The following is a 9,443-nucleotide window of genomic DNA, read 5'->3' on the forward strand; positions in this document are numbered from 1 at the left end:
TCCTGCTAGAGTGCAGACGCACGATCATAGCTCACTGTAATCTCAAACTCCTGGGCTCCAGCTTTCTGAATAGCTGAGACTATAGGCATAAGCCACCACACATGGTATTTACCCTTTTGTGCCTGGTTTATTTCACTTAGCATGATGTCTTTATCCCTGGTATAATTTTTCTACCTTTTCTAATTTTTTGAGATGAGGTCTGGCTCTTGCTCAGGGTGGTTTCAAATTGCTAAGCTCAAGGGATCCTCTTGCCTCAGCCTCCCCGAGTGCTAGGATTATAGGTATGAGCCACCAGGCCTGGCAAATTTTTGTGATTTTTAATTGTGGTAAAATACACATAAAATTTACCATCTTAACCATTTTTTTTGTCACTTTGTCACCCTTGGTAGAGTGCCATGGTGTCATAGCTCATAGCAACCTTAAACTCTTGGGCTCAAGTGATCCTCTTGCTTCAGCCTCCCGAGTAGCATCTTAACCAAGTTCAGGGGAATGAATACATTTACACTGTTGAGCAATGATTGCTACCATCCATCTCCAAAACTCTCTTGATCTTACAAAACTGAAACTCCACACCCATTAAACAGTAACTCCCCAAACTTTGGTAGCTCTCTTTGTCTTTATGAATCTGACTACTCCAGGTACCTCATATAAATGGGGTCACATGGTATTTACCCTTTTGTGCCTGGTTTACTTCCCTTAGCCTGATGTCCTTATCCATGGTATAGCATTCCTTCCTTTTTTCCTGATTAACGTTCCTGTATATGGATATATCACATTTTGTTTATCTATTTATCCACGATGAACACTTGGGTTGCTTCCACCTTCTGACTTCTGGGAATAGTGCTGCTGTGAATGTGGGTACATAATTGAGACCCCAGGTTTGCAAGTACAGATCTATTGCAGAATATGTCCAATGTATGATATTTAGAGCAAGGATGAGCACCAGTGTCTAGAAGTGAGCTCCCTCTTAGAAGTCTTAATTGAGCATACTTAACAAACCGCGTGGCTAGAATTGCCGACTGCTTTGGGTAAACTGCCCACTGCTGCAGACCTCAGCGGGCCTGTCTATTTGTGCTAAGGTGTATTACTGGGCCACCAAGGAGGGCCCATGGGCCTTGGACAGCCCGAATCCAACTGTTCCAGCACTGATGGAACAAGGGTGGTCCTATTCAGGACTGGTTCCTGTTATTAGAGGTTATAAGAAAAACCTTCCAGCCATATGCAGGCTCAGAAGAGACCAATTAAACCTTTTTCAATGGACTTTCTTGATCCCTGGGAGGTAAGTCAGGGCTGAGGAACACTGGTCCTGAGGTGTGGATGTGCACTTGAGCGTGAGAACAGAAGAGGACCAGCCCTCCTCACCTGCACTCCAAGGTATGAGCGATTCCAGGAAGCCATTCACTCTGCACTAGGGAGGGTTCCTGGAGGAGGTGGTATTGGAGGTAACCCCAAAGAGAGTCTGTGTTAAGTTCAGGGACTCTTGAGAGCTCTCTGGCTGGACTAAATGCAGAGTGTTCATACTCTGGTTTGCCATGTTGTCTGGAGTAATTATTTTTAGTATTCCCTACTATTCTCAAAAATGTCCCCATTTGGGTGATAAACAACATTTCATTGTTATCGCTGTATAACAAATTACTCGAAATCTTAGTGGACTGACACAACAATGAACTTTTATTACCCCTTACAGTACCTATGGTTAGGAATCTGAGTGTAGCTCACCTAGGCAATTCTGGTTTTGGACCTCTTGTGAGGCTGCAGTTAAGGTGTGTGTGTGGGGGGCAGCTGGGCGGCTTCAGTTTCTCGTACGTGAGCCTCTCCACAGGGCTACCAGGGCATCCTTGCGCCTTGTCAGCTGGCTTCCCACAGAGCAAGGGACCTGAGAGAGCATGCATTAGGCAGCAGCTATCTTTTTATGACCCATCCTCAGAAGTCTTACACTATCACCTCTGCCACCTTCTAGTGACTTAGAATAAAGTCATAAGCCATTTAAAGAGGAAGGGGAGGGGCGGGTCTAGCTTTTGAAGGGAAGAGCATCAGAATTCGAGATATTTTATAACCACCATAGTTATCCTAAAACAGGGCATGTGTGGATAAGGGAGGAGAAAGCCAGAGAGGATAGAAAGTGTCAGGTCAAGGAACATTAGCAGAGCCAGGCAAGGAATATGAACGGAGCAGGGGACAGTCTGAGGATTCTGAGCAAGGCAGAGATGTGGCCCAGGATTTGGAAGGAATGCACAAAATCTATCCCAGCTCACACTTTCAACTGGTGACTGCTCATCCGCTCTACACAGCCTTGCATTTAGGCCTCTCACCCCCAACCTTTGGCGGAAAAGACACAGAATACACATCTTTTCTTCCCATTTGACAGAAGCTCCTTTTATGTTTCCCATTGGGCCCTGCACAGAGCAGGTGCATGCTGTAGGGCTTCTGCATGAACAGAACATACCAGTTTGCACCAATCTCAAGCAGTGGCCACACCTGCCACAGGACAACTGCTTGTCCCCTGTAGACACATTTCTCTTTCCAGCCTCTAGGCCTCTGCTCAGGCTGTTCCTCCTGCCCAGACCTGGCTCTGCTAACCATTTGGGCTGCCCTGCAGGCAGAAGGCTGTCTGGATAGTTCCAGGGAGTGATGAGGAGAAGGACCCAGGACAAAGGCGACAGGTATGGTGAGGGGGTGTGGACCATGCTGAGCAGCTGGACATGGGGCACGCCAAGGACAACCCTGTGCCTTCCACACTAATGTCTGGGAGCTGGGGTTGAGCCAGCCCCTTCTCCAGGGCAGCAGGCCATGGCTGCTCTGAGTGGGTGTGGGAAATGGCTCCGGGCTCATCCTGTGCCCTCCCAACATTCATCTGTGCCCATCCATTCCTGCTCCCTGCTCACCTTTCTTTATTCTCAGCACCTCCTGACATCTTCTCATTGTACCCAACTTGGTACCACCTTCTCCAGGGAGCCTTCCAGCGCTTTGCAATCCTAGAGCATTTTGGCTGCCCCTTCTAGAGGTCGTACACTTCAATGACATGTGTCCTAAATTCTCTGACGACAGTGAGAGAATCTCCACTTTCTAGAATCTGTGATTATGTCTGTGTATATAAAATCTCCTAACCCTAGGCTTTTCAAGCTCTGCTTTCATAAAGCGCTGGCCAGCTCACCCTGGACCTTCTTGGTCAAGGCTTATTGGAGCTTATACTGGACCAAGCATTCTTATGAGTGCTTGACATGGTTTATTCTCATCAAGTCCTCACAACAACCTAGGGTGATCAGCATTCCTATTTTACAGGTAAGAAAAGAACAGCATAGAGAGGTCAAGCAACTTGCCCAACGGTCATACTGCCAGGATATAACAGTGCTGGGATCCCACCTAAAGCATGCCAGGGCTCTAATTCCTCTGCTAGCCTCAACTGCAATCAAACAGTGGCCTCGGCCCAATGCACTCAGGGCAATGATGAGGACTGCATGGGTTTTTACAATTGTAAGCTTTTCTCCCATAAATGCCTCATAAGTGTTTAGTGCTCACTGTGGCTTGCTGGTAGGCCAAAAGGAACCCGAGACCTGCAGGTGGCAGATCTGGCCTAGGCGGGCGGCAGGGGGTTTGTGTGGGCAAATGCTTACTGCACATTCACCTGTGTGCTTTTTTTGCCTATCAAATGAGATGGGCTCTAGGATGGAATTTAAAGATAAAAGCATTTTAGGGGCCCAAAAAAAGGGAAAGAAAAGGAGGGTGCTGCAGCCTTCTGCCACTTCCAAACATTTTGGGTTAATGACCTTGCCCAACCTCTTCCCCATCCCCCACATGGCCTCTCAGCAACACCTCTGCCAAGTGGCTCCTGGTGACAGGGAGTCCAAACCAGTCTGCTTGGATGCCTGGCTCAGTGGTTATCATTCTATAGCCAGACTTTCTGGGTTCAAATCCCAGCTCTGCCACTTCTGTGTATCCTTTGCTACTCTGGCTTCTCAGTTTCCTCATATGTCAAATGAAGACAATAATATCCCTACTTTATAGGACTGTCATAAGGACTAAATGAACCAGTATATGGCGGTGTTTACAATTGTACCTGGGGCTGGGCGCGTGGCTCACGCCTATAATCCTAGCACTCTGGGAGGCTGAGGTGGGTGAATTGCTTGAGCTCACAAGTTCAAGACCAGCCTGAGCAAAAGCGAGACCCTGTCTCTACTATAATAGAAAAAAATTGAGGCAAGAGGATCACTTGAGTCCAAGAGTTGGAGGTTGCTGTGAGCTATGATGCCATGGCACTCTACTAAGGGGAACAGCTTGAGACTTTGTCTCAAAATAAACTAAAAATGCACCTGGAATGTACTAAATGCTTTGTTAGTGTGAACCATTACTACTATCACCATTGCTGTTATTGCTGTATACTTCCTCACTGTTCCCAGTTTTGCCTTATAGGGTTGTAGAGAACAAATCCAAATTCTAAAAGCGCCTTATTACACATGGGGAGGTAAGTAGATCCCTTGTCCAGGCTGAACATCTCCCTCCAACTATTTCCTTGGAATCCAAAGCCCTCCCAACCCTTGCTGGACTTCTAGGCTTGGGCCAGGCCAGGCAGCATTGGCCCTAATAGTGAGGTTGCTCCATAAGTACTACACAGTCCAGTGGGGTTAGGGAAAGCTAGGCAGACGGGGAGCATCATGACTTACCTACATGTGAGGTCACACACCTGTCTGTGCACAGCCACCTCCTCATACTTGAGTCAGCTTCCAGGCCTGCCCTAGGCAGGTGAGCCACGGGACTGGAAGCCTCTGTCACACCACACACACATGGCCAGCCACCACCCACAGCCCATGGGTCATCCATCATCCTGTGGCCAGAAGCCTCTAGGTGGCAGGCCCCACCTTCAGTAGTGAATCCTGATTGGTCCATGATGGTCTCATTCCCTATGCTGGTGAGAGGCTGAGACATGTTCATGTGACGCAGTTCTGGCCAATGAGATGAAGATGTCTGTTTTCTCAGGGATACCCTGGAAATAACAGCCCTTTATCTGGCTGGGTTTCCTTCTGTGATGCCCAGGGCTCCCCCAGCCATCATACTGGATGCTACCGTGTCAAGCCTTACGTGGCCAAATACATGGGTCCCTGATGACCTCATCAACCCTTTAAGTCACTCAGCCCTGTAGCAGCCCACTCATAGCCTCTTATCACTTCAGACTAGTACAAACTTCTTATTGTTTCATCCATGGCTTTTTGTTATTTGTAGCTCAAAGCATCCTTGCTGATAGCTTGTGGTTACATTTCATCTTCTTGAGGTTAAGTCCATCACAGCAGAAGAAGGGTCTGAGCCCAGTTGTGCACGTAGGGGCGTGAAAATGGAATCTGAAAGTATGTACAGGCAAAGAAAGTGGGTAGGGCAAGGGGTATCAGTCCAGCAAGAGGGAACAAAGGCCTAAAGGCTGGAGACACCACAGAGTGTGGCTGGCAGAGATAGGCAGGTGGGCCACAAGGGTTTATCATCACCCATGGGACCACAAGGCAGAGGAGGAACTCTGAGGACTTTGTCCACTAGCTCTGTGCTAATGAATCCACTTAACTGGCCCTCTGACCCTCTACTCCAGCCACACCCAGATGCTACTCTGAATGTCTTGGGGCAGAGGCCTGCTCAGCAGAGTGGGGGCAGGGTCTCCAGGCTGTTCCTCTGCCAGGTGTGATTCTCCCTGCCATGTTTCTTCCAGCCCCCAGGGCACTCATAAGAGACTCTGGCAAATACTTGGCTGAAATCTGGGTCACTCTGTGTATGGGTCGGAAATCCATCAGACAGTTACTAAGTGCCTACAAAGCAGGGTGTTAAGCACAGCACAGACAAGGCCTGGTTCAAATCCCAATTCTATTTCTTCCAGTGGTGCGACCTTGAGTGAGCCATTTTACTTCTCCAAGTCTAGTGTCTTCACCTCTTTGTAATATATGGCAGAATCAACAGCAGCTCTTATCACTGGTACCACAGTGACAGTATTGGCAGGGAAGGATGGATAAAAAATAGCACACAAAAACTTCCTGAGATGAAGGTTTATAATGTAGGTGAGAGAAAAAGACAAGTAAGCAACATGTTGTTCTGGGCCAAAGTTTAGAACTAATGGAGAAGGAGAGGGAGCATCTGAGATATGCCCCAATGGCCCAGAGGAAGGAGGAAGTCTCCACGGGGCTATCAGGGCCAAGGCCTCCTAGATGAGAAAAGTCCCACCAAGGCTGGTGGGAGAGAATACAGAAAGACCACAGTTCCAACCTGTGCTCCTAAACCTCTCAGAACAGTGTGCTGCAAACAGAGGACGGGACATATCTGTCCAATGTGGGCATCATTTGCAACCTGCCATAGATAGCAAAAACTCTGAGGTTGACTAGTAAAGATTCAGATTCAAATCCCACTCTTTATGCGTGACCTTCAGCAAGTCTCTTAGCCTTTGAGCTCCAGGTTCCTCATGTGCAAAACAGGTATAAATACCTAATTCATAGAACATACTCAGAGGGCACGACCCATTTTCCACCTAATTCCTACTCAAAGAGTCTGGCAGCCTCCTCACTACCCTGCTAGACACTCCTTCCCTGACCCCACACTGCTGCACTGGGATCCCTGGGGCAGGGCATCTCAGCATCTCTTGGACCCAGCTGTACCCGACCAAACAGAGAGGATGTCCACTGATGCCATTCCCTCCCAGGTAGACATGAGAGTGAGGAAGTGACTAAATCGCTGGGGGTTTGAGAAGGTTTCAGGAGACTGAATAGGAATGTACTGGGGGCAGGGCAGAGAGTACTCTGAGGCTCTCTTCCAGGCTGAGCTGGAAAAGGTGCAGATACAAAAGTACAGATGTGGGAAGGGAATAAGGTAACTTGTGGGTCACTAGAAGATTTGCCAGAGGAATGGCTATAGATGAGGATTCAGGATCCAGATCCTACAAGGCCTTGAATGCCAAGTCAAGGGTTTGATTCTGTAGAGAGTGATTAAAAAATTTTTTAATAGGTGACACAAAGACCCCTGGGGAATTCTGTGCTAGTCTGGGTAAAACTTACGTTTGGGGGCGGGAGTAACAAGGCTACAGGTCACCACCTGGGGGCAGGTATTATAGGAAGTATCCAGGAGGACCACAAGTTCCATCTGGATGGCTTACCGAAAATAGCTTACATAATGTATCTGTACCCACTGCCCCTCACAAGCGCTAAAGCTGATCTCCCACTGTCATCCCATGCCATACTCACAGCAGATGTGCATACACCAGTGAACCAGTGCTATTTTCATTTTACAGGCAAAGTTATAGCCAGAGGAGAGGGACCTCACCTCAGCTACTCAGGCAGAGGGGGCTAGTCATAGTCCGAAGCCACTGTTTGGGCTCCGAGTGTGCAGCATGTCCTCAGACATCTGACAAATGTACTCAACACCTTCTGGATCCAGACCCTGGAGACATGGAGATGACCTTTGATCTCTGAGTCATCTTGAGACTGGATGGGTCACCTGGGCCTTGGACAAGCTGGCTCTCAAGAGAGACAGAGAAGAGGGACCCAATGAGGGACAGATTTTCCTGCGTTCAGACAGGCCAGAAGGGGCTCATCCCCAGGGCCATGCCTACCTATAAGACCTCCAAACTAGACCGTGGGGTGGGAGCTGGAAGGCTAGCCCCTCCAGAAAGGGAGAGGGCAGACAGTGCCTGCCCTTTGCTGCCTGTCTAAGAAGCCCCCAAATGCCCTCTCCTCCTACCACCTAGGTCCCTGCACAGCCGCAGCCTGAGTCATCATTCCCATTTGTATGGTGGCTGAGAAATCAGCCAGGGGGCTGCCCAGAGCTGGGGCCAAGGGTTGGAAAAACAAGTCTGTTCTGTTACCTCCAGGCTTGGAACCTCAAGACTAGCTAGGGAGTTGGGGGGAGGGGAGGGGAGGAGGCAGAGGGCAGGTAGATACAAGATCAGAAGGTGTCAAGAGCGAGAGGGGGCTTTGTGTGTTTGGGAGAGATGTTCAGAAATCTGAGCTGTAGGCTTTTGTTTTCAAATGGTCTGTTTAATAATTACCTTTTGCAATCAAAGGAGCAATTGGGCTCTGCAAAGGCAAGGATTTCAAACCTCCAAACCCCACCAGGCAGCCCAGAGAAGAAAGTAAACAAGATGCCTCTGGCAGATCTGGCTCCATCTCGCAAACAATAGCTGGACTGAGCTCCCCACTCAGACACACACATCAAAGTGAGATTTCCAAGCAAGAACTTTAACAGGCAGATATCAGGCTCAGATTGAATTATTTCCTTGCATCCCTTGAACTCCCTTGAGCTCAGCACCAAAGTGGGTAGCCTTGGGGGGAGAAGGAGGGGGATGCTGTAATTTTAACGTTAACCTTGACTAGTAATGTATTCATTCATTTTGCAGTGAGGGAAAACCATCACTGCCCCAAACCCTCAACTTCAGCCCTTTCAGCAGTCACAATGGTGGGCAAGCAAAGGACTTAAGTTGCAGCAGCGAGCCGGCACTCACACACTGCTGGGCTCCGGATCCTTAAGCATAACAAAAACCCTACTCCAACCACCTACTGGGACTCACAAAGTCAAACCCTTACCTGGCAGGGGGAAAATCCAAGTCCCCCGCCCCCACTTTACCTCCCAAGGCCTTCAACTATTTTTCCCCCTGCAGCATCCAAGCCCAGCCTCAAGGCAGATCCATAAACACGCCAGCTCCTCCCCTTCTACGGTTCGGCAAAACAGCCTCCCCGCCTTTCCAGGACCCCAAGGAGAAAGGATCACCGCGACCCTCGCCCGCGGCCACTCCTCGGCCCTTGCCCACCCCTCCCCCCAACCCTCGCAGGCACCTTGAGATAAACACCCTTTAATGATTTTACGATTTTCTGCTCAGGGTAGCGGCGCTCAGCAGAATCCCTCCCCCCGCCGTGGCCATGGGGGCCGGCCCAACCGAGGGATTGGGGGATGGGGGCGTTAGTTTGTTTTTTCCACCGCCGCGTCCCACACCTGTTTTTCATTCATTCATTCGTTCGTTCATTCATTCACGGATTCGTCACCGCAGCCGCCCCGGCCCTCCAGATTTCCGGGAGGGGGCCGAGGCCAGGAACCACAGGGCTGGGGGATGCATCAAGGTGTGTGTGTGTGGGGGGTCAGAGTGGAAGGCCCCCGGGGTTGGGGGAGGTGGCCGGGTGGGCTTTGTCAGAGGTGGGCGAGCGGTCGGAGCTAGGGGCGGGGCGGGGGCGCTCCGGGGGCCCGAAGTTGTTTTCCGAGGCGCGGCGGCGAGGACAGCCGCCCGGGGTGCGCCTCTTTGTCTCTCCCCGGCCGGCGCCGCGTCCCCGCGCGCTCACCTGGTCTTGGAGGACAGGAAGGCAAGTTTGATCAGGCCGTAGGTGAAGAGCGGGATACTCTCCTTGGCGACGCTGGCAACTTGCAGCCGGTGCTCCAGAATGTGGAGTTCCATCGTCCGCCCGCGCTCCTCGGCGGCTCATCGGCGGGGGGCG

General features: G+C 50.2%; 1 protein-coding gene across 1 annotated transcript in view; it reads right to left on the reverse strand.

Annotated features, from left to right (window-relative positions):
* Positions 1 to 9,442, reverse strand: part of CASTOR2 (cytosolic arginine sensor for mTORC1 subunit 2) — a 45,344-nt gene extending 35,902 nt beyond the window's left edge. Inside the window, exon 1 of the mRNA XM_003794207.2 lies at positions 9,291 to 9,442. Coding sequence (XP_003794255.1) covers positions 9,291 to 9,403 — 113 coding nt within the window. The 5' untranslated portion in view covers positions 9,404 to 9,442. The remainder of the gene's footprint in view (positions 1 to 9,290) is intronic.
* Between the last annotated feature and the right edge of the window lies 1 nt (position 9,443).

This window comes from Otolemur garnettii, unplaced genomic scaffold (assembly GCF_000181295.1).
Source record: "Otolemur garnettii isolate 467f Iridium unplaced genomic scaffold, OtoGar3 scaffold00077, whole genome shotgun sequence".
NCBI classification, from domain to species: domain Eukaryota; kingdom Metazoa; phylum Chordata; class Mammalia; order Primates; family Galagidae; genus Otolemur; species Otolemur garnettii.